The sequence below is a fragment of the Atractosteus spatula genome, chromosome 8 (assembly GCF_055471065.1).
Source record: "Atractosteus spatula isolate fAtrSpa1 chromosome 8, fAtrSpa1.hap1, whole genome shotgun sequence".
NCBI classification, from domain to species: Eukaryota; Metazoa; Chordata; class Actinopteri; order Semionotiformes; family Lepisosteidae; genus Atractosteus; species Atractosteus spatula.
The window spans coordinates 57,701,647-57,726,178 of record NC_142713.1 but is presented as its reverse complement, the minus strand read 5'-3'; the positions used below and the strand labels follow the sequence as shown (position 1 = coordinate 57,726,178).

Below are 24,532 nucleotides of genomic sequence, written 5' to 3'. Positions count from 1 at the left end.
CAGGAAGATAGACTTTGGTTTTGATGCGTCAGGGATCAGCAGTTTAAAAACCTTAACGTTTTCATTTCAAGGGATCACAAAGTGTTTTACACATAAGAGTGATCCCACCTCAGGTATGGATGCAGCAGCAGCCACGCTGCTGCTTGTTGTAATGACCAACCTCAGTTTAACATGTCCTTTGAAAGATGTGTGTCCTTGGTCACTGTAGTGTCTAGTTCGCTTTTCAGGCAAGGATATGGAATACATTCAGCAATAGTCGGAGCGCTTCTGGTCAAGGTTAGGCTCTCCAAAAAAACATGAAACATGAAGTACATGAAACTAAGAACTGATAGTTTTTGACCCTCACCATTTCATTGATTAGTAGTATTGATCAGAACTTTTTTAGTTTTTAATTATTAACAAATATGAGAACCTGAGTTTTAAAAATCCCATTAATGTATAAAACAAAACTAGACTTCACCGTTGAGTGTATGTTTTCTGTGCATAAAGGTCTTTCCTGTAAGTTGTGTTTTAATATGGGAACAATTGTACGACATAGTGTGGTACATCACTCCCTCTTTTCACTTTCACTGTCCCAGGTTATACAAAATGGGTATGTTTGGTTGGCTAACCCGTCCTAAATGTATGTGAATGTACTCCATTGTTGTAGAATGATCTGGAGCAGGTGCTGCGTCAGATTGGTGATAAAGACCAGAAGATCCAAAATCTGGAGGCCCTGCTTCAGAAAAGCAAAGATAACATCAGCCAGCTGGAGGCAGAGAGGGAGGACCTGTGTGCCAAGATCCAGGCTGGTGAGGGGGAAACTGCAGTGCTCAGTCAGCTGCAGGAGAAGAACCATGCACTGCAGGAGCAGGTACAACCTCCCGCACCCCTGAGCACAGCTCCTGTGTAACTAAAAACACTGAACCTAACACCGCACCCCTGAACACAGCTCCTGTGTAACTAAAGACACAGACCCTACCACCACACCCCTGAACACAATTCCTGTGTAACTAAAAACACTGAACCCAACACTGCACCCCTGAACACAGCTCCTGTGTAACTAAAAACACTGAACCTAACATCGCACCCCTGAACACAGCTCCTGTGTAACTAAAAACACTAAACCCTACCACCACACCCCTGAACACAGTTCCTGTGTAACTATAAACACTGAACCTAGCACCACACCCCTGAACACAGCTCCTGTAAAACTTAAAACACTGAACCTAGCACCACACCCCTGAACACAGCTCCTGTGAAACTAAAAACACTGAGCCTAACACCACATCTCTGAACACAGCTCTTGTGGCGCCAGACACTTTGCCCTGTAAACTGTATTCTTTTAACATTTTTTGGGGCTGATAAGGTTTCCCAGTTAAAGTTATAGTCCTCATTAAATTTTCATTCCACAGCTTTAAAAAGGCTTCTACTGACCGCGAGCTACAAAAGGTGCACTTCCTTGTGATGTTCCCATTAGAATTGAGCCTGTGTAAAATGAGCTGTTTTGGCAAGCTCCCCCCACACAAACTTTTTTATTTCTCTGTATTAAACCTCTTCTCATAAGGAGGTCTCCTGATAGAATATTTTTAGCATTTTGCTAAATAGGGTGTGCATGAAATAAAACCATATCATTTTAAAGCAATCAAAACCATTGCTTTTGTGCTCTTCAGGTATCGTTAGAACACATAAAAGACACAATATCACATTTTAAAATATATAACAACAAGCACCACAAATATTTCTATTGCTATACTTTGTGAATATTCGGTTGCTTAGTTTAAAAATGTGAAATTATGTAAAATGTGTAAAGAGTCATTCTTTAATTGTTCATTTAGTGCTTGAAATAGCATCATAATAATTATTAATTATGTTTATATCGCACTCTTCGTATCAGGGGAACACAAAGCATTTTACACATAAGAGTGGCCAAACTTCATCTACAGAAGCAGGAGCATGGGAGTAGGATTGAGCCAGTGTCAACACCCCTACTCTATTGAACTGTTCTGTGGGATCTGTAACGCACAGCCTCAGTTTCATATCTGCTCTGAAAGATGGTACCTTCTACAGTACTGCACATTGTCCCCGGTCACCGTATTGGTGCATTTGTTTAGTAAATTCTGCTCCAGGGGAAGAAGTGCCACCTACTGGTCTGCCAGTGGAGGTCTTCCATCCCAATACTGACCAAAACCAGGCTTTCATAGTTTCAGTGATCTGACAAAATCGGGCAACAAGTGGAATCTAATGGAAAAACTTTCAGATTTTCAAGCCGTGTGAGGATTAAATGACCTCTTTGTGGGTCCTCCACTTCTGTGCTGCGCTTGATGTACAGTGTGGGTGGTCGTGTTGCAGGTTGCCCAGTTGACCGACAAGCTGAAGAACCAGTCCGAGAGCCACAAGCAGGCCCAGGACAACCTGCATGAGCAAGTCCAGGAGCAGAAGACGCACCTGCAGACCGCGCGAGACCGCTGCCTCTCGCTTGAGGCCTCCCTCAAAGAGATCAACGCCCAGCTCGCAGAGAGCAGAGAGAAGGTGGCCCAGCTAGACACTCAGGTATGTGCAAACTGAGAAAAGTGGGAGAGACGAAGCTTCCTCACCTTCATTGAAAGATGGGGCAGGCATGCTCACACCGCATACAAAAATCTCAAATACGATATAAACTCTGATGTAAAACCAGCAAAGAGAAACCTGAGAAATTGTCTGTTTCCTATAAATCTGAAACACTCTGCAAGGAGTTAAAACCTCCTTTAAGATACCAAATATAAGATTTTTGCTTTTGTTAAAGTTGGAAAGTGTGGACGTTTTGTATTTTTTATATTATATGAGCCTCTACGGTTCATCTGGGGTGTGCTGCAGTATTAAACGCACAGTTATGATTAGGACATTAAAGGGGAACGCTATTTTTTTATTTCATGATTATGATGAGTACATTCCAAACCATAGTAAAAGTAAGATCGTAAAACCTCCAATTTACATCTCAAACTAGACTTAAGTTCCAGGTATGCGCAGTGCCATGTTCTGCGATTCAGAATTGAGGTAACAGAACTTGCAGTGATGCGTTGCGGCCTTATTACATTGTAAAGAAGCAGGCTTGTGAATATATCACTTGCTCTCGGCTACCATACGGTTTTACTGACAAATACCAGTTGTAAACTCTGCATGCAGGTCACATTGGAACAAACCTGTACCTTTTCACCTTTTCACTCATGTCACATTACATTAGTCATTACAGTGACTAGTGAGCAGGAAGGGCTGCATCATGTCACAATCTGTGCAAACTCTCGATCTTGCCTGTGACGAGACGAGGGGTTTTGCGACAGCATGGCGCCATCCAGTCTTTCACAAAGTTCACCGTTTTTTGCTTAAATTGAAATTTTACAGATTTTTATTAATGGGCAGTGAATGTACTTTGTTACTGACATTTAATAACCGGTCTGAGAAATTGGGACAACAGTTGGCCTTTAAAACATGCAGGGACACTACCTGAATTGCTAAAACAGAGCAGCTGCGTATTAAATGACAAAAAAAAGGCCGAAGGTCTGACTGAGGTTAGTGTTTCAGCTGAAGGCAAAGACCGAGCTGCTGCTGTCTGCTGAAGCTGCCAAGACTGCCCAGAGGGCTGACCTGCAGAATCACCTGGAGACAGCCCAACATGCACTGCAGGACAAACAGCAGGTAAGGAAGACCTCATCCACGGTCTTCATCAGCATCTCAAGTGAAAATACAGTACTGTATATAGGTTGTGAAACAGCATATATGGATAAATCAGAAATAGCTCTCATTGTTACATCTTTGAGAGGTGAAGGACCCAGTTCTAATGAAATATGGTCAAATGCTAAAGTCTTTCACTCCATTGAATGTTGAGAAGACTGGTATGTCCCGCCCTGTTTGCAGTTGGGTATAATGAACAGTCACTGACACTTAGCGGCTTGAGTAGCATAGCGGTGGCTCTCTGGCTAAGGATCTGCACCTGTGGCTTGAAGGTTGCCGGTTCGTATCCCGTAGGCCTGCAGAGGAATCCTACTCCGTTGGGCCCCTGAGCAAGGCCCTTAACCCCAGCTGCTCCAGGGGTGCTGTATAAACGGCTGACCCTGCGCTCTGACCCAAGCTTCTCTCCCTGTCTGTGTGTCTCATGGAGAGCAAGTTAGGGTATGCGAAAAGACAAATTCCTAATGCAAGAAATTGTACATGGCCAATAAAGTGATCTTATCTTAAGAAATGCTGGGTCCGGGAAAGTCAGAGGCAGGAAAATTTGTGCCTGGAAAGGGAAATGTAAAATCTGTAGGACTGCAGTAATATAGTACAGTGGATGTAGTGAGGGATTGTCACGAGCATGACTTTACCCAATTATAAGATGATTTCACAGATCTGCCTTGGCTCTCAGAATTGGTTCAGGAAATTAGCTGCATTTCTGCGGGGGAATGTTTTTCGAAAACCTCCACCGCGTTGTAGCTACTTCTTCTCATTTCGTTGACCTCCCTGCCTCTTCCCTCCTTGCAGGAGCTGACCAAAAGCAAAGCTCAGCTGGAAGAGCTGAGTGCCAAGCTGCAGGACAAGCAGGAGTTCTGCAGCCAGCTGGAGAGCAGTCAGAAGGAGTGCAGGGAGAAGCTGCTGAGCTCTGAGCACAAGGTGGAGCAGCTGGAAGGGCATGTGAAGGTGAGTGTCCCGATCGCTGCGTTGCAGCCTCGCAGCTCCTCTGTACACCTCGGGCATGAATGGCAAGTTAAATAGACTTCCTGTTCAAATCTGGCAGGGCTGTATGAGCTCTCAGAATATTGCTTTTCTCATGCAAAATGTTATTAGCATCCTTTTATTGGCATTGCCAATGACCTACCCAGACAAGCCTGGGTCAAGTTGAACCGACTAAGAACCGGACACGGCCGTTTCTGGGCCACCCTACACAAGTGGGGCCTCACTGATGACACAATTTGCGAATGCGGCGACGGCAAGGAGCAGACGGACAACCACATTCTACACTCCTGCCCTCGCTTCAGGTGCCCCGGCAACTTCACCGATTTGGATGATGCCAGCCGCGACTGGCTGAGGCACCTGACTGTGACAATATAACTATGTAACTTCTGCATGTTAAGCTCATACGAATATATATATTGGCATTGCCAACCTCTCGTGGTTGAGGGTGATTGTTTTCCATGAACCTGATGAGACTAGTAAATATGTTTTACAAAATAAAATTTAGCACATTATGGTACTGCTTTGCTAATCATGTTGTTTGTGATTTGGAGGCTGGTAGGTGATAGTATTGACTAGATGGTAAAGCAATTATAAATAAATGCAGAAATGTAAATTGTGTGCTGTGATGGGAAAGTTCTATTTTGTGAACTGCAGATATACTTTTATATAAACCTAGTAGGCAGAGACAACTTAAAAAAAACAACTTAACCAGACATTATAAAAATGAGCAGATTTGGTCACCAAATTGCATGAAAGATATTGCTGCTCTGGAATGAGTCCAGAGGACAGCAACCAGATACGTTCTGGAGCTCCAGGGACTGTCCTACACTGACAGGCTGAGGGCTATGAGGGCGCTAATCCAAGTATTACAGATTCCTTAAAGACATTGATAAAGTAAACCCAGTGGAGTTCGTTAGAATCGCAGTGAAACATGAAAGAGATGTTACAGTTGGAGACAAGGTGGAAGTGCAATTATATCTGAAGCCAGGAGGGCTAGTCTTTTTGCATTCGTCTCGAGAGACCCTTTCAGCCCTGTCTTTTAACAGTAGCATGTCTGGTCAGGGGTCTTCAGGTGTCTGTCGTTACTTCAACAGAAGCTGGAGGCGGATCTCCAGGAAGTGAGGACCAGCAAGGGGCAGCTTCAGCAGGAGCTGCAGAAACAGAGGCAGCAGGTCTCGGAAACTGACAGCCAAGCAAAGGAGCTCAGCAAGCAGCTGGATGCAGAGAAGAGGGGGTAAGACACCCAGAATTACTGCCAAGAGACACGTAGAGCCACCTATGGGAGAACATTGCCAGCCCAAAGCATTATTGTTGTAATAATGAGGCAAGGTAATTCTCTGTCAAACCCCTGCTGATGATGGAGCTCAGTAGTTTCCACAAAGATGTGAAGGCACTTGTGTAAAAAATGTCCTCTCATTAAGAATGGCTACAGTATCCCTGAATTATTTCAAGTAGGGAGCTGCGTCAGCATGCGTAGGCTGCAAAGGAACAAGTAAAAGCTTTATTCCATGCTGAAGAAAGAAGAAAGGAAACACAATGTTTCGGCTGTGGAGCCTTATGTTGTGTGTTTGATTTATTGTCTCCGTTAGTGATAGAGCTCAGCAAGGTAAGAAGGAATAAGTGTTAGAAATTACAATCACATTTTAACTGGTAGAGGTTTCTGCTTTAAGTAAAAAATTGTTCAGAAGCATTTAGATGTGAGTTAAACAAAATGTGGCGCACAGTGCTTTATACCTAACAGTGCCAATGACACTGTAAAGGCAGTGGATAGCCATTGCAGATGCTAAGACTTTTTTAAATAAGCTCTATCACATGTGAGCCAGGTATATCATTTAAGTCGTGTCCCCTCCTGGGGCTGAAGAGCCCTAATCTAGCAGCATTTCTAAGTGGTTGATAGATCAAAAATCTAAAAAGATATGAAGGAATTGAGTTGTCATCCTTTAAGCAGGTGAAGGAGTAAATTAAGCAACTGGGGTGTCATTTGGAACAAAACGATGAGTGTCTTTCATCCATCAAAAGACCAGATTTCCCTTTATTAAGGAAAATGCTTGCTTAATTGATCAGTAACTCACAGCTGTTCACAATAATTGGGTGGCTAAGCCTTACTGGATTTGCACTCTCCAGACCCAGGAGTGGTTAAATTGTTCTTAAAATCGGTCTTAAATTGTTTATTTTCTGCCTGTCTTTCTGAAGGGCTGCAGACCTGAAAGAAGAACTGCGGAAGAAATCCAGTGCTCTGGAAGAGATGACGCAGCAGCTGAGCAAGAGAGAGGAGGAAAGCCAGGGCCTCAAGCAGAGCCTGGAGAAAATATCCCAAGAGGCCAAGACACGGCAGGCGGAGCTAGAGGCCAGAGTTCAGTCCCTAACGGGGGCCCTTCAGAAAACACGGGAGGAAAAGGAGTCTCTCTCGAAAGATCTCACGACGGCCAAGGAGAACCTGTCCAACGTCTCGCAGTCTCTGAAAGAGACACAGGCTCAGTTTCAGAAAGAGAGACAAAGTGCAAAGGCTTCTCTGGACGAAAAGGTTGGCTGATTTAATATTCTTTGATTGATGACTATGAAACTGCAGGATTTATGTGAAAAATAAGTCATTATGATGTCTGGTGGCATGATGCTCAAGACTACCTTACCAGTTTGTATGTACAGTTGTGTGGAAATGTTTAGCCAGCCCTGGTCAAATTGTATGTTTCAGTGAATCTCTAAGTAAAAAGAGATTGACACAACCCTTTACAGATTTACAGATTTGTAGATATTCAAATTAAAACGGTGAGTATGGCATTTGCAAACATTCAGGCACCCCGTCAGTGTGTACTTGGTAGCACCTCCATCCACAGAAATCACAGCTTCCAAACATGTCCTGTAGCCAGCATTTTCATTTCCCGTAGGATTTCCCCCAGTGTGTTTTACCCAGTATGTGCAGTGTTGGAGTTCATGTTAGGGTTAGGAATGCAGGGCTCACTTGTGTCCTTCTCAGTGTGCACAACAGCCAGTACTGGGTGAACTGGAAACTTCCCTCAAGTACAAAATTCCCATGAATCCCCCCCTGGTCCACTCATGGTCTTCGGTGTTCAAGAGTAAGAAGGTTGAGTTCCTTCAGCCTGACCGTATAGGACATTCCCTTGAGCCCTAGAATGCACCTGGTTGCTCTTCTCTGGACTGATTCCAGGACAGTAATATCTGTTCTTTAACATGGTGACCAGAATTGTACATAATATTCTAAATGACACGTTCATTTGTGGATTATGAGCGTCCTTCAATGACAATTTTCAAAAGTTTGCCCATATTAATTTTTCCCCATATTGTGTAGAATATGTAAATGTGTCAGCATAAACACCTTAGTCTTTTTCATAAGGAGTCTGTCCTAGCTCAGGCTTCCTCTTTGTATTTGTAGTTTACATCTTCATACAAAACCCTGTACCCATATTGCACTTCACCTGCCAGGTTTTTGCCCAGTCGTGACATTTTGAAAAAAATCCTTTTGAATTTCATTGTCCTCGAGAGTTTCCTGATCTTCCTAAATCAGTATCGAATGCTCCAACGATGTCCAAGTGCTCCAGCAACAGTCTTTAAGATGGTAACTGTTATTTATGACAAAAGTTTATCCGAAGAGAAATGCGCAAGCTACTGCCAGCAAGATGGGAAACAAACTTTCACTCATGCTGTTGTTTTGACAAAGAGATTATTTTGTACTATTTCTAAAATAAACTACTCAAAGACCATAAGTGGAAGATTAATTTTTTTTAAACACTCTCTTTAGGAAAAATCTGTTCAGCAAGTCCGACTGGAGCTTCAGAAGAAAGCCGAGTGTGCTTCTAAAGAAATCAGTGAAGTGAAAGGTCTTCTCCAAAAGAGGGAAGAGGTAATTAAAATAAAGATCTTTGTCACAGAGTTGTTTTGTATGGGCTTTAATGCTTTTCCAAAGCTATGTGCATCTTAGTTTTGTAAACATGGTAGAACTATATGGTACTCAGCAGAGCTTTCACTTTGTGAGGACAAAGTAATAGTTCTTATAGTCAATTACCGGTCTGAATTCACACTCACAGGTTAGTTTCTTCAATTTTAAAGCTCTCAGGACAGGTAAACATTCTCTGTGTAGGTGCATATTGCACTATTTTCCGTACTGTTTTCCAAGTCTTGACACATAATAGCCTTTGAAAGTCAGTAAGTCAGAAAGGCCTATTGTTTTTGCAGAGCGAGAAGGAGCTGAAAACCCAGTTGACGTCTCTAACAGCACAGCTTTCAAAGGCACAAGAGGCTCTGAAGGAGAAGGAAAAGAGCGAGCAGCAACTTCAGGACAAGTTAAACACAGCCCAGGAGTCCTTCACCCAGGAGATAAAGAAGCTGGGAAACCAGCTGAGTGATTTACAAGCTCTCCATTCCCAGAAGGCAAGTGATGTCATTCTTTCAATACGAAACAGCAGATTTATCGCATAACAACAGATTATGGTATGTCGATTCCCTCATGGCAAGAATTTATTTTTTTTAATTAGTTCTCTAATCGTTTTTCTAACATGTTGTAAAGCGTTTGAAATCCAATTCCATGTTGTTTTTTTATATCCAATACCCCAGTTCTCTTCCTGGTATTCTACTGTACTGGGCACTAGTAAAATACTCAGCAGGTCACTGTTTAGTGCGTGAGGCGCACAGCCCACAGCTGTCAGCTCTTTGGAAACACTGGCTACTCACCTTCCAAAGCCGGGTGCCATCTGCGAAAGCAGTACCAGGGTTTGTGCAGCTTGCTTTTCCACGTGGCACAAGTGTTCTTGTCCTCCTGTGTGGGGCACGCACGCACTTGGCAGCAGGCACTCATTCCTTATGCCAGCTGACTGGGAGTGAGAGATGCCATTGAGGTTTAAGGTGAATCTTACCTTCTGTCGGGCGGCTGTGCTGTAGCAGTATGTTTATAGAGGTCAGGGCAGGCTAGTCCTGGCTGTACAGCTATTTCCCAGCAGAATTCCTTGGTCACTCCTCGGTTTTTAAAGGTGTTGAAGATTTGTTTGATCAGTTCTGATCACCCACAACTCTATTAGATACAGTGGATAGGAGCTCTCCAGGACTACAGTTGTACTAGAACAATTGGCCCCACATTTGTAATAAGTCTGCTGAAATGAATTGAACAAAAATGCCTGTTTTTCATAGAAATTTGCTTTGGATTTTACAAGGTTACGAGGTCGTGACTGCATACTTTCCTGGTTTTTGTTCCTTTTCATATTGAATAAAAGAATCTACAAAACTCCAGGGTGCTGTTACTCTTCTGTGTTTTTTAAACTCTGTGTGTCTGTGCATGTCAAAAGGGAGCTTGCATGGACACTGCATTTTTGTGGTTTACATTCAAGACTCTCGTGTAAACTTTTCAACCCCAAACAGCAAAAGACTGGAAACCAAAACATAAATGCTTTGAACTGTTTGTAAATACCAGTAACTGCATCAAAATCTCACACAAAGCATTGCCACATTGATCTGGGCTTTGTTACTTTGCAGGTTGATGCAGAGGGTAAACTGAAAGAGCAGGTAACAGCATTGTCACTAGAGCTCAGTGCAGAGAAAGGACAACGTGCTGACCTTCAGAAGAGATTGGATAGCACCAAGGACAGCCTTGAAAAACTGCAGTCTGACTTTTATGGGAAGGAATCTGAACTATCTGCTATCAGGCAAGATCTCAAGGTGGGCCAATTATACAGTAGAATCTCATTGACAAATGAAGATGTGTATTTAATGTGTCCACATGTAGCAAAATAAAGGTGTGTGTTGTCCTAGTTTGAACTAGTCCTGTGCAGAATAAAACTTGGGAAGTAATCTATGCAGACAAATGTAAAGTTGCAAGAAGATGTCTTAGGATACTGCACATTAATGCTGGTGACCACGTTCGGTTTCAGTGAAGTTAATCTGAGCTTCTTGAATTCATTCCACCCACAGGCTTCGGAGGACAAGCTGGCTCTTGCTCAGGAAGAGCTGCTTGCGAACAGGAACCAGCTCAGCAGCTGCACCCAGCTGATCCAAGAGCTCAAAGCCGCCAGGACAGCACTGGAGCAAGACCTGGCGAAGAAGGAAGAGAAGAGCAAGCAGCAGGAGAAAGCTCTGCAAGAGACACGGAAGGAAAAGGTCTGTGTGGGTCATCCTCGGCACCGCTCTGCCCGCTGTACAGTCTCCTCTTGATCACTGTGCTTGGAAGGAAAAGTGGACGTTGAAGTCCATTTCCCAGAGCCTTGTCTGCTATTGCTTTGACAGGCTTATTGCAATAACATGGTGGTGTGTCACCCATTAAAGGCGTGATCCTCCTGCAGGGGCTGACAGACGAGGAGCTGGCGAAGGTGAAGTCAGAGGCTGCAGACCTGAGTAAATTGAAGACCGAACTGGAGCAGGAAGTGAGCAGGCTGAGTGAAGAGCTGAAGACATGCAGGGACCAGTCTGAGAAGGTGAGAGAACATTTTATTTTCGCGTTGCTTCGCTGTGTAGTGGCTTATACTAAGGGGTTAACACAATAATGTTTCATATGCTCTACTTGACCATTTCTGTCATTCTGTGTTTTTACGTGCAGTGTCGGCATTTCTTAATAACGTACAGTACATCTCTAGAAACCCGTTCAGCTGTGCTGTCTGTTGCTCTGGCCTCCAGGACCTTGCGGACCTGAGAGATGCCAAGCAGCTGCTGATCCAGCAGAAGCTGGAGATCCAGGGACAGGTGGACAGCCTCCGCTCGGCTCTGGAGCAGCAGAAGAAGACGTTCCAGGCCACGCAGGAGGCACAGAGCCACAGAGAGGAGGCTCTGAAGAAGGAGCGGGAACAGATAGAAGCCAAGCTGGTAGAGTTTCTTCTTTTTTGCCCCATGGATTATTGCTGGGAAATGTGTTTTTTCCCCACTGTTGTTACTTGCAGATGACACTTTCAGTGCAACCAAGCTATGATTTGGTCCATGATTATCAAAGTGACTAAAAAAGCTCTGTGACAGTTCATTGACTAATTCATTTATTTTCTCTTTTAGGGTTAGGGTTTTAGAGAAGACTTAATGACTGTGTATTTTTTGGTTATGGATTGTGATAAAGGATGTGTTTATTATCTTCATTGTTAAATACATTTAGCCAGGATAGAGAAGTACAGCATCTTGATTTGTTACTGTCATCTGCTGAAACACTTTATAGCTGTTATGTTGATATGAGTAAGAGACCTGATATTATTGGCTTCAACAACATGGCTGAGTAGCTTGTTCCATACACCCACAACCCTTTGGGTAGAGAAGTGACCCCAGTTCTTGGTTTTAAATTCACTTCCACATGCTGTAGCTTCTGCTTGTGCCCTCTGCTTCGTGTTTCACTATTCACTATACGTTTTGTGAGGGTCCTCAGGGACCTTTAACCTTGTTTGACTTTGTTAATTCCTTGTGAGGATTTCAAATATTTATAAGATAAGATCACTTTATTGGCCAGATATAGTTTATTGTATTAAGGATTTGTCTTTTCATAGACCCCAGCTTGCTCTCCATGAGACACACAGACAGGGAGAGAAGCTGGGGGTCAGAGCGCAGGTCAGCCATTTATACAGCACCCCTGAAGCAGTTGGGGTGAAGGGCCTTGCTCAGGGGCCCAATGGAGTAGGATTCCTCTGCCGGCCTCTGGATACGAACCAGCAACCTTCCAGCCACAGGGGCAGATCCTTAGCCACAGAGCCGCCGAATCGGGTATCCTCACTGTCAGAATAAAAAGGTTCAGTTCCTTCAGCCTGTCAGTATATGTTCTCCCCGTGTTTGTGTGGGTTTTAACCAGGTGCTCTGATCTCTTCCAGCTGTGGGCCTGCAAGGGACTGGCATCTCGCCCAGGGTGTACTCTGTCTTGTGCCCACTGCTTGCTGGGATAGGCTCCAGCAACCCCCCAACGTCCCTAAATTGGATGAAGCATGTAGAAAATGAGCGGAATGGATCCGTCTTTTTCTGCTTACCACGCATTTTTCTGTCTCCGTGTGTAACTTGAATGCTCTGGATTGAAGGGCGCTATCAACGGGGAGCTTGACTGATGATTAGTGCGCGGCGCGGCTGGGAGTGTGTTGACAGCGCTGTGCTTGGCCGCAGGGTGCGGAGCTGCAGTCCCGGGAGGAGCTGAAGAAGAGGCACGAGGAGGCGGAGGCCCGGCTGAGCCTGCAGGCCGCGGCCCTGAACGAGAACCTGGGCACGCTGAAGAAGGAGTGGCAGAGCAGCCAGCGGCGGGCGGGCGAGCTGGAGAAGCAGGCGGACGAGCTGCGCGGGGAGATCGCCGTGTTGGAGGCCACCGTGCAGCACAACCAGGACGAGCGGAGGGCGCTGCTGGAGAGGTGAGCCCCGCGGCTTGGGCCCCGTGCCCTGGGGCCTGGCTGTGACCGAACACCGGCTGCACTGCTCAGGTCCCGCCGCTGTCGGTGCTCCAGGTCTGCGTCCGTCTCCCAGAGAACCAACTCCTAAGCAGATAGAGTCCTGTCTGGTACCCTGTGCTTCTGTGGCAGGTGCCAGGGCTGCTACAGGTCTATTCCGAATAAGCAGCTTTCTGATACCCGACGGATATAGTTTTTCCAAAAGGAGTTGAGTTTAGTGTGATTGCAAAAATTTGTGAATCAATATATTAAAATGTAGATATAATACCAGTATATGGCAGAATCAATTTGCAGTTCATATGTTAATCTGTCAGCCACTTCCTGATTAATGATCAGATTTCAACATTGTCTCCGCCTGTTATTATGACATTGTTCAGACCTAGCTTTGCACTACTGTTAAACTGGAACACTCTTAACTCTTACGTAGAGTGAGCCATGCAACAGCGTAAAACGGCAGCTGCAATGAATGCTGTAAAAACCCTTGAGGTCTGGTTGCTCAGATGTATTTGTGTAACTGTACAAGCCCCATATATGGCCTTTTGTAGTGTTTCGTGGATCTGTGCTTGTGTTTTAACGTTGGGATTCTGGGGGGTATTTTGTGTTTTTTGCGCACCAGGTGTTTGAAGAGTGAAGGGGAAATTGAAAAGCTGCAGGCCAAAGTGGTGGAGATGCGAAGGAAATTGGACGACACGACGGCAGCAATGCAAGAACTGGGAAGGGAGAACCAGTCGCTACAGGTGAGGCCTGGGTCTGCATAATGACCAGTCTGCCAGGAACCTCCAGAGACATTTTCATATCAGCAGGAATTCTGCAAAAGCAAACTTCCCTGTTAATGTGTTTCTGTGAGCCTTTCGATTATTAAAAATATCAAATTTACAAAACATAAAAACATTACATTTTGCTTTCCGTTTAAGATAGAGCCCGTTTCATAAAGTTCAGTAAGAGTCAGAGTATGTAAACAAATTTGAACGAGAGTGGAACGCGGCTTTTAACATTTGTGTTCATTTTGTGTAGCCTTTGATCTGTTGGAAGTAGGCAGGAGGATTCCAGAGATCTCCCAGGGCTCCCAAAAAGACAACGCGGATCTGCTGTGCTGTGAATTCTTCTTTACGGATTTTTGAGAGAATGGCTTTATTGTGGGAGATCAAAGGGGAAACCTTAAGATACACAACAAACTTTCCCCAAAACAAAAAAACTCTGTGCTCCGGTGTCACATCCAATAACGGTAAATAGAATTGCCCTGCTCGGGCCTCCTGCCTGGCTCTTTAATTTAAATGTCCATTTTCCCTTGATTAATTCTACAGGTCAAGGAAAGAATGTGAGCTCTGTTCTTCCAACTTGGTTCAATTAAACATGAAACAATACATACACGGGAGTTATGCTGGTGTTGTGCTTTCAGACTGCAGATTATCTTGTGGCTGCCACACCAGGAGACCGAGGGCATCTGAGACTAAATGTTTCTCGCCTTACTCTTTACAGATCAAGCACTCCCAAGCTCTTACTCGGAAATGGGCTGAAGATAATGAAGTTCAGAACTGTATGTCCTGTGGGAAAGGGTTTTCAGTTACTGTCAGGAAGGTGAGTATACTGTACTGCTAGTAGATGACTTCTTAAGGGTAGAGGCTGCAGATTTTTCATTTTCTTCACATGGAGCATGTTTTTCATAGTTGAGGTTTTATTTACATGCATGGATGTTTCTGCAATGGAATAAAAGTACAGGAAGTCTCCAATTTACAAATGGGCTGTGTTCCAAATGGCTGTTAGTTGGTTGTAATAAATGGTGGCTTGTTGATCATTCTATGATGTCTCATTTCACTTCAAAGCCTACAGCTTTCCTTCCTTTGACACGGGTGTGTCAGTGACAGTAGTCTCATGCTTGTCACCCATAATTAGGGTTGTTTTTTCTAACACTTATCGAAGGAACACCTACTTTCACTTGGATGTTTGGGAGTGTTTGTATTAGAAAGAGGGCAGGTATGTGAAACAGATTTGCTTTTATTTTCACTAAATACAGAATGAAATGGTAAAGCTTTGTAATCCGATACCAGTTAAAGCTCAGGTCTGTGGTTAAGCTGTGTAATTATGGTAAAGCGTTCACACTGTAGTCTGCATTCACAACGCTTAGCTTCGCATTGCTGAAATAACCGAGGGGCTGCTGCACTCTTTCGGCACATCCCTAGATGATTGAAATGTCACAATTTGCAAGCCTAAAAATATAAGGTCAGTGCACTCACTGTTAAAAATAATGCCGACAACAGTCTACGCTGAATGATCGAGGGCATCTGCGGCATGCTCACGATTTCACGGTTTATCGCTTGTGTTTTCCTCCAGCATCACTGTCGACACTGCGGGAATATCTTCTGCGCTGAATGTTCAGCCAGGAATGCCTTAACTCCGTCGTCCAAGAAGCCGGTCCGAGTCTGTGACACTTGCTTTGATGAGCTGCAGGGATGAGGACGTTGACGAGCCCAGATTGTCCACCACATCTGTCTCATTTTACACATGCACTTGTATGTACTTTGTAAACTACTTAATATTCCATTTTAAGAGCAATTGCTGTGTTTTATAGAGCGTTTGGCATAGGATCGCGGGGATTAATGTTTTTTCGTTGTGTTCCTGGTGGTGCCAAGACCAGGCTGGCTTTTTGGCACTGCAATCCCTGAGATATTGTGTATAGTGAAGACTGTCAGCAAAATATAGCATAAAGCAAAGGGATGGATTTGATCTATATAGTGCCTTTATTACTGATGCAGCCATATCGAAATAGGGTTCTAGAAGAGGAAAACATTCTGTGTAAATAATTTCTGGCTCGGCATCATTGGCTATGACAGTGACATGGTCTATTTTAGATTAAATCAATCCAAAGTGGAGCTGAGGAACATCTTGCACAGATGTATTGGATGAGACAGAATGCCTTTTCATCTGTATGCATTTTACAATTACACCTGCCCATGTGACATCCTATATCCAGTGTCTACCTGTGCCAAGTGGCCACTTTAAACTCCCAACAATATTCTTGGTTCAGTTTAATTGTATTGAGTGATCAACAGTCTCAGTTCAACTGGTATTTTTTTTATTCCATACAAGAAGTGCCAGAAGGATAGTTGTTTGTACACAAGTTGAAAATGCCAGCAAATGTAAAACACATGCTTTTTATTATTTAAATGAGACTTTTTTTACCTTACGTTTGTCATCTCCTTTATAACTTCTACTGATCCCTGAAGGATTTAGTGCAATTACAGCTGAAAAATACTGAAATCTATAGCAGTGATTCCCAACCCTGACCTGGAAGAACACTGTCTCTTCTGTATTTTGCTTCCGCTGAGTTCTTAATCACAAGTTTTCTATCAGAGGCAGATTTGTAACTTTGCTTTCAGATCTCTAAAGGCCCAGTGTGGTAAGGAATTGGTATCAACCCTTACCAATTTCTGAGTTTCAGAAGTGTCGTCAGTTAGCTCTGTTGCCTAAAATGTACTCAGTTGGACCACTGTGGAAGGAAAAACAAAACAGTCATGTTGGGAGTGTTTGATACAGTGATATTTCCAACAAGAGAACTGATTCACTGGTAAGAGCTGTTTAGTCATAAATAAGGGTCAGCAAGTTGAGGAAATGCTGTGTGAAGTTCTTTGTTCTGAAGTTGTTGGGAATAGTACCCTTGAGGTAGGGTATCTTTGACACTCAGGACTGACCAAAGAAAACAAGTTAAACAGAAATGTGAACAAGAAAGTGCATCAGTTAAGTCCTCAATTAGGAGAGCTGAGCTGGAATGAAAATCGTCAGATGGTGTTCTCCAAGCCCAGGGTTGGGGACCCCCGATCCTGCAGTACTAATGGAAAAATAAGCTTTTTAACTTACTTTGCCTTAGCTGTTTTGGGGTTACATTGTTCAGTCTTTTATGGTGCATTTATAATGTACTCAATCTCCAGTGGTAAGGGAAAGCAAACTAGATGAACAGAGTAAGGTGAAATTGTGGGCCCTGTATTAAGAGACCACCTGTGTTAAACAACCAATTTCTGACTGTTTTCTCTTAATACGGGTTTGACTGTACGCATATACATGCACAAATATATATATATAATGTAACTATGTATATACACTTACATAGGCTTTCACTTTAGATTGAAGGCAGACTGATATGTTAATTCATGGAATTGATTTGGTGATTCTAGAGTGTGGTAATTTTGTCTTTTTATTTTAAATAAAGGCATGTATGAGATATAAAGTAAGAAAAGGTCTCCAGGCTAAGAATTTCAGAGGTGCCAGCTATGGAATTTCGTTTAATAACCAAAGATTGCAATGTAAAGATTCACTTGATTTGAAAGTCTTTATCTTGTTCCCTTAAATGTGTTAGAGAGCACGGTAGGTGAGACACAAACCCTCTCTGTTTTATTCTGCCATACAATAGCTATATTTTATTCTTTTAAGGTTTTGCTGCAGTTCCTATGAAAGAGATTAAGAAATGTCATTTACAGACCTTGCATTTTGTTCACATGCGTTTCCAAGACCTTAAGCACATGCAGAATTGTGATCCACATTAATGTACAGTATTAACCTATTTTGCAATGCTGCTGTTATTTATACAAAGTGGAATGTCTTTTCTTTCTTGCGTTTTTTAAATACAAAATTTGGTGCTTGTATCAAAATCTGTTATGGTATATGCAGACTGGGTGTAACTGGTTTTAAGTCATGTATTTTTAGTTGCCTCGATGCATCTACAGCAGTTTATAGCAGTTGCTTTCAAACTGACGGTACTTCTAAACCTGCGATATGAAGCAATAATCTTAGTTCTCTTCGTTCAACATGCTGTGGAAATGTCATAGGCTGATATGCAGCAGGAACACGGTGTCGACCATAATGGACACCGCAGGGCGCTTGTCCTTTTCATCACAGACTGTGGCGTCAGTGCTAACGAAATGGGTCTCTTGGGGCTCGGCTGCACCTGCCTTCTGATTCCACAGCTGCTGTGGCTTTGACAACCTGACCAGGGCCCTCGGCGAGTGGGACCCCAGTCATCAACACGATGATCAACACCGAGCAGAGTGAAGGGAAATGCGAGACTTGTTCTGCAGCAGTCGTGGGCTCCAAGTGGCCAACAGCGTGTTACAACAGTTGTTTGCCTGCATCAGTTCTGACAGAGGCCTCTGTCCAGCTGTATTATTAAATCCCACTTCTTCAGTGTCCAGTAAGAGCTCTCGGAAGTGCTGTGCAATGAGCAACTCACTGTTTGCAAAGTCTCATTCTAACCTATCCTGAACCAGTAAATTCACATTTTTAAGTTAGGCTTGTTAACAAAGATGGCAGTGAAGCAACCTCTGGATCAATATCTTGGTGGCTTTTTCTTAGTCTACCTCGTTTTGTTTTGTGGAATATCATTTCTCCTGAATGAATATAGAAGCCCACTGACTTATCGGTCTGTGACCAGCTTCTTTAGCTTCAGTTTAACCAGGCCTCTGCTGTGTTTACTTTCAGAGATATCTCAAAAAGTGTGAGAGGACAAAATTCCAGCTGGAAATTGGCTCTGGAGGGCCTTGTCAGAAAGAGGTTAAAAAACATTAAATAATTTCTATATAGTTTTGAATTGTTTTATTCTGGAATGGAGTTCCATACTATATGATATTTGTTCACACTTTCCTGCGGTCTGTTCGGCCGGGTATTGCACAGCCACAAAAGTGCCACCACCTCCTTGTTTTTTTAAAGTGGTATAGTTAATGGAATTCTGTCCCTTGGAAGTTACCTGTATATTTTATTGTGGACACAGTGCAAGACCGTTCAGTTCTTTACTTAAACTCTTTCAGTCTGTTGCTTTTAAGTCTTGGTTATCACTGCAAATGATGTTAATATTCTTATGAGAAGGAAAAAAGATGACTAATTTCTGTAAAATAAAAATCCTGTAAAATAACACCTGATTTTAAAAAAAGAATTTAGCGATTACAGATGTAGGAAACGACTGTCATTGTTGTCTTACAATGTAATGTTTATTTAAATTATGACACTACACACTTAATTGTTGATGGTTACACCTTGATGTAGATCTTCATGCATGAATTGTCAATTTCTGAATTGGCATTCATTGGCCATTTCAAAGTCCAACGATCTGCTTTGTGTTAATGTAGTTGTGCCTTAAGTCGCAGTTTTTTTCATGTTTTTATCTTTTGTTCAGCTGAGTTCGCAGACGTGCTCAGTTAGATGTTAGACTGCCACTTTATACACAAATGGATCAGTGAATTCAGTTATTGTCAGGAAGCAGTGTTATGTCCAGATGTAACCTTCATTTTCTAATTGCTAATGGTAAATAAAATTAGGTGTTTCTCTTTTTTTTTTCTTCTGTTGTTCTTGAGCTTCATTTTGTGTTATTTCAGAATTTTTCTTTGTGCTTTGTATCATCTAAATAGAAGTGTTCTCTTACTATATTTGAGCTTATTTGTGCTTGAAACACTTGGTTGTGCCGATGAAATGATCACATCTGCAACACGGCTGTTATTGAACTGTATGCACTGTCACACATTTTAACCATTTATCCAGTTCCAGTTTACAGTTCCTTTATTGGCATCCTGTCGTAGCAGCTGCTATAATTCAACCACACTAGCAGCATGTATTAGCGGTTTATTGATTATTAGTTTATTTATTAGAGACAAATTAGAGGCAGCATCGCAAACACTAATTTTATTGTAAACAGGTTTGGTAGTGCATATAAAGGGTATTTTTTATAAAATGTGAGGACATTGTTCATGGAAAAAAGAATAAAATATGAAAATATTTCTATTGGTGATTTACAAAACTAAATCACTCATTTGTCCTTTGACTGTGCTGCGCTCCTGGCTGCTCGTTGGTCCTTCTAAATCTGCGAAGATTCGAGCCAGAAGCTGGAGCTCCGAACGTGAGCTTCCTTAGCCACCGACCTTGCCACTGCTGCTACTGCCTCTTCTATTTTAGAAATCCATGTTTTCTGAAAAACAAGGTTGGGTACTTGGTTGAATATCCTGAGAGAAAATGAATGTGAAACATTAAAAAAAAGGGGTTCATGGTGAATTCAATAAGCCACTAAAATAAATGTAGAGATGGTCAAGTAGAAACTACGTGACTGATCCTGAATTAGTGCCCTACTCATTACATCGGGTTTGGACTGAAAATATTCCTGTATTGGTCCATAAACAAGTTTCTGTAGAAGGAGGTGTAACATGCACGCTTGTGAGAAAGCCACTTCTGCTCTTGCCTGAGAGGACTTGAGATTCAAATGCAGTCTTGCTCTGAAATGAGCGGAGGTGAAACTGAAGTGATGCACAGTAGGTGCCCCAACAGAACTGTGTGGCAGCGTGGTGTCCTGTGTCACGTCAGCCATGGCAGAGGTGTGAGAAACCCAGCCCGTCTACATTAGAGAGGGCTATTTTTTAAGCCACTGGGTTAGAAATGTCAATTGGAAGTCTTCATTTTCGCATTTGTGGAAGATGAAATAATTCCTCCCTCAGAGTGTGCTGTGCTTTCTTAAAATTTAAAATCAAAAAGAAAAACGGGGGCTTATGTTTATTTCTAGTTTCAAATGATGTTTTTACCAGCCTCACTATGTAGATGGATAGCTTATCATATAAAATGATGAGCCTTCTTGGGAGTGAAGAGTTTCTGTATTGCAAACTTCCCTCCATCCATTTTCTAACTTCTCCTTCCAGAACAGGGTCGCGGGGGAGCTGGAGCCTATCCCAGCAAGCAACAGGCACAAGACTGGATAGACACTGGCCAGGACACCAGTCCCTCACAGCGCAGACAGACACACCAGGGCCGGTTTTCCCAGAAGCCAATTAACCTATCAGTTTTTGGACTGTGGGAAGAAACTCATGCATTAGGAGACATTTATGCAGATGCTTTTAGGAGTGAAAAGGTATAAATGTGTGTGTGTGTGTGTATATATATACTTAAAGTAGCAGGATCGGTTCCAGAGGTCTACACATGAAGTGTCTATTTCCCAGAACTGTTTCGGTAGTTCACGCTAGAACTAGGTTCAGTTCTGCCTGTAATCTGAATCTGTTACTTTTGGAATACTAAAACTGATGGGGTGCTTTTGGGATTTCCAGGACGGCAAAAAAAAAATGCTTCTTTTGTACTTCACCTTGCTGGCCTCGGATTGAGCTTGCAGAATGAAGGCTCCAGTGCATTGCTGGTATCTGTTCTGATGCATTATAATGAAGGGGTTGCGCAGTCCAGATGCTGAAGTAAAAAAAGAGTTTAAAATGAAGAAACCCGCTAGCACAAATAAACATACTGTTCAGAATGTAGCCGAAAAACAAATAGTGGCACACAGGAACGCACATTCTGACCGCCTCACCCAGCATGTTAATTTTAAACATCAGCGTTTAAGATCTTCTCAAGCAGCAGCCTTGTGGCAGCAGGCTCAGCTCACTCATTGCACAAGGTGACATAACTAAATATATATCGGGAGGCAGGGAATGGATGTCCGAAATACATAACATCTTTGTCTTTTTGTCACTTTATCACATTACCACTGGCTGCAAAGTATTATTCCACTGCACGTCCATGAACTTGGGTAACCGCTAACCTTCCTTGAACTCTGACATTCGCTGACGCACTGTAGTCAATAGTTTTCACAGGTTGTATTTCTTCATTAACAATTCCCTTTATCATTCTATCCCAAGTCTAGCCATCACTGATACTCATCCATTAAAACAAGGAAAAAATATATTCAATATATTCAGTAACTGAAGGTTCTTCCAAAGTAACTTATTTCAAACTTGATTATGTTGAATACACTTGATTAACTGTGCATCACTTACACTATAGCCTTTTCTAAGATCTGTTAAGCACTTATAACAGTTAACTAACCTGCCAGAAATACTGCATCATACTGTGATTCCAATATTACAGAATCCAAAATATTTTTTTATCTTACCAGCCAAAAAATCCACATTAATGTACAAATATTTGGGTATGCATTCTGCCAAAAATCATTCATTAAAATCTAAGCAGTTACTTTTTGTGGCATATTTATTCTTTTCTGACCGCTCCTGCTGTTCTACATGAAAATTAGGTTATTTTTAACAACACTTTGGTGCAGAATTTAAAGTTTATGACCAGGCCCCCGACTCAAAGCAGAATTCTGATATTGGAGTGGTTCCTTCTTACAGAAGCACTACCCCTGGTAGTCTTAAGACCTCATCTGATCTTAGAAGCTTAGCAAAGCTGGGCCAGGGCAGCATAGAGATTGAAGGCCATCAAAGAAAACCAGGCTGCAGCTGTAAATGGGGTTGGTGGACAGGTAGGTGGTGCTCTTCCCTCAGAATCAGAATTTCCAAAACAAACCCAGCAGGGCAAGAAGCGAGACAGTGATGGAGGGTACTACTAATAAATTATTTTCTAGTTAACATAGTGGGGAAGTTACTGTGGTGTGCATTCACTTTGGGCTTGCATATTGTAACGTCTTTAAAGTATATCCTTAATTCAGCTGAAGCAATTTCTCAGTCCTCCCTCCAACCTAATGTACAGTGGGATTTTGGTGCACAATGGCTTCCTGCATTACCCAGGTTGGTGAAGTGTATTTCCTTAAAGAGCTGTGGGAAGAATATAAACCCAAGGAAATATCTGCTTCTTTTTACAAAGCGTTGTGAGTGTCTGGAAGAGCCTTGGCCTCCTGAATTCTCCTTCACACCTCCTGCCGAACTTTCCTCAGCCTTATTCGAACAATTTCCAATTGTCATTGCTGCATCTTTTTGGGGGCTACAATTGGGAGCAAAAATCCATGCTTATTCAATCCGATAATATCCCAGTGGTCCACATTATCAGTGAAGGAAGGTCACCTTCTATGCAGACATAGAACAGGAACAGTAATGGGTTTATCAAAAAAGATTCCTGCAGCACACCACTGCTTGCATGTGCTCATGCAGAAATTGCTCCTTAAGATGATACACTATTAACTGTTCGCAAGCATCTGCAATTACATCTGCAAATTCTCCAATCTGTGTGTAAAGCTCCATTTCTAAGTGAGAGCTGAAATTGAAATATGCACTACTAGGAGTCTAAGAATAACATCCCTGATTTGCTTAAGTGTGACTGCAAAAATGCCAACAGGCCCAAGTAATCTGTTGATGTTTACCCCAGGCCCTGTAAACCTCATTGTTAGTTGTATTAAAATGACTCAATACTTACTGTACATAGCTTGTTCTAAAACATTGGGTATGCTATTGCCATCATCTATTGTAAAAGTACAGTATGTGTAAAATATTAATTTAGCATGTTTACTCTAGTTTTATCACCTTAAAGAAGCATAATAAAATCTTTATCTTCTGAGATTAATCCAACATTATCTCTTAAACTGTTTACTGTCACGTTACAGCTCTTTTATTGTTGTAGTCCTGAAAATTGCTTTGCGTTATTTTTTGCATCTAATCCTGTATTCTTTTCTTTCTCCCTCTTGACAGTTCTAATATCTGTTTTCAGCTGTGTCTGAAGTTTTTCTGTCTTTGAATCCTAGGCCCCTTGTTTGCACTCTGTGAATAGTTCTCTTCCTTTGAATGTTTAGGCCATAAGTCTCTAGACTTTGCCTTCATTGTTCTATGGATGAATTCACTTTGTCCCTGTAATGTTAACCCTATATCCATCAGTTCCCAGTTCACCACCTGTAATCTCTGCCTCAATCCTTTTCTAAATGTTTAAACCATTTTTAACTCTTGTGTTTGAGATTCAGGATATGCACTGCACTACATTCTTGCACTACACTGGGGCAGGCACTGTAGTCTGTAAGCTGAAGACTAACTCTTATCACATATACTGTACAGTACATGTCAGACATATACAGGAAAGAAGGGTAGCTCTGAATTCAAACAGCTTGTCCTAGCAACAAACTCAAGTGAATTATTGAAACAGAAGGCCTCTGTAACTATGAATACATATTAAAACTGCCTGTGGAGCAATGTTACTGTGTTAAAGTTCTTTTAACCTCACCTGTGGCATTCAGTTGATCAACATTTTTTATCAGCAGCCGGTCAAGTGACATAGGCTGATCCAGAACAGTAAATGTGCCGCCTTCTTTAAAAATGCTCTGAAATTCCTGGTTTGCTGATGGACACAAAGTATTTATATCTGTCCCCACAGATTTCTGAAAGAGGAAAAGATTCAAATTGAGGGAACAACAGGAGTGCAACTCAATTCTGGTCGTTCCAACCATTAACCCAAATGTTTGTTTTATGAAAAAAATATACAAGAATTCTTCACCCATTTCTTCTAGGTCTTCAGCAACTTATAAAATCTTTCAAAGTATATTTATTTTTACCTGAGGTTTGGCTGCTTTTCTTAAATGTGAAATAATTAGGTAAGGGTGAATTGCAAATTTCAAATAGTAACTACAGTGATTATTATTATTATATATGCAAACAATTCTATCAATACTTTACGAAAAAATAGAGCACTGAAAATATTACATTTCTATACCACAAGCTCCTCTCAAGAAGAGAAAGAAAATACACAACGCTCCTGGTCAAATTATTGTTTGGAGTATTTGGAATAGTGGTTTGGCTACATGC

The 24,532-nt window shown here is 42.2% G+C and overlaps 2 protein-coding genes across 6 annotated transcripts in view; one reads left to right on the top strand and one right to left on the bottom strand.

Moving 5' to 3' along the window:
• The window catches only part of eea1 (early endosome antigen 1), a 44,302-nt gene extending 24,979 nt beyond the window's left edge, over positions 1–19,323 (top strand). For 2 of the 3 annotated variants that reach the window (XM_088923059.1, XM_088923058.1), the window contains 16 exons: positions 650–853; positions 2,332–2,532; positions 3,541–3,654; positions 4,480–4,635; positions 5,766–5,905; positions 6,865–7,195; positions 8,429–8,530; positions 8,863–9,057; positions 10,153–10,335; positions 10,588–10,773; positions 10,956–11,087; positions 11,287–11,472; positions 12,733–12,971; positions 13,624–13,744; positions 14,487–14,585; positions 15,339–19,323. In XM_088923059.1, coding sequence (XP_088779185.1) covers positions 650–853; positions 2,332–2,532; positions 3,541–3,654; positions 4,480–4,635; positions 5,766–5,905; positions 6,865–7,195; positions 8,429–8,530; positions 8,863–9,057; positions 10,153–10,335; positions 10,588–10,773; positions 10,956–11,087; positions 11,287–11,472; positions 12,733–12,971; positions 13,624–13,744; positions 14,487–14,585; positions 15,339–15,461 — 2,712 coding nt within the window. In that variant the 3' untranslated portion in view covers positions 15,462–19,323. Of the gene's footprint in view, positions 1–649; positions 854–2,331; positions 2,533–3,540; positions 3,655–4,479; positions 4,636–5,765; positions 5,906–6,864; positions 7,196–8,428; positions 8,531–8,862; positions 9,058–10,152; positions 10,336–10,587; positions 10,774–10,955; positions 11,088–11,286; positions 11,473–12,732; positions 12,972–13,623; positions 13,745–14,021; positions 14,107–14,486; positions 14,586–15,338 lie in introns of those variants that run through there. The other variant, XM_088923060.1, reaches the window with a different exon arrangement.
• A 334-nt stretch (positions 19,324–19,657) lies between these two features.
• plekhg7 (pleckstrin homology domain containing, family G (with RhoGef domain) member 7) overlaps positions 19,658–24,532 on the bottom strand; it is a 35,029-nt gene continuing 30,154 nt past the window's right edge. For all 3 annotated transcript variants that reach the window (XM_088923063.1, XM_088923061.1, XM_088923062.1), the window contains 3 exons: positions 23,955–24,108; positions 21,109–21,206; positions 19,658–19,953 (listed from right to left, as the gene is read on the bottom strand). In XM_088923063.1, coding sequence (XP_088779189.1) covers positions 19,843–19,953; positions 21,109–21,206; positions 23,955–24,108 — 363 coding nt within the window. In that variant the 3' untranslated portion in view covers positions 19,658–19,842. The remainder of the gene's footprint in view (positions 19,954–21,108; positions 21,207–23,954; positions 24,109–24,532) is intronic.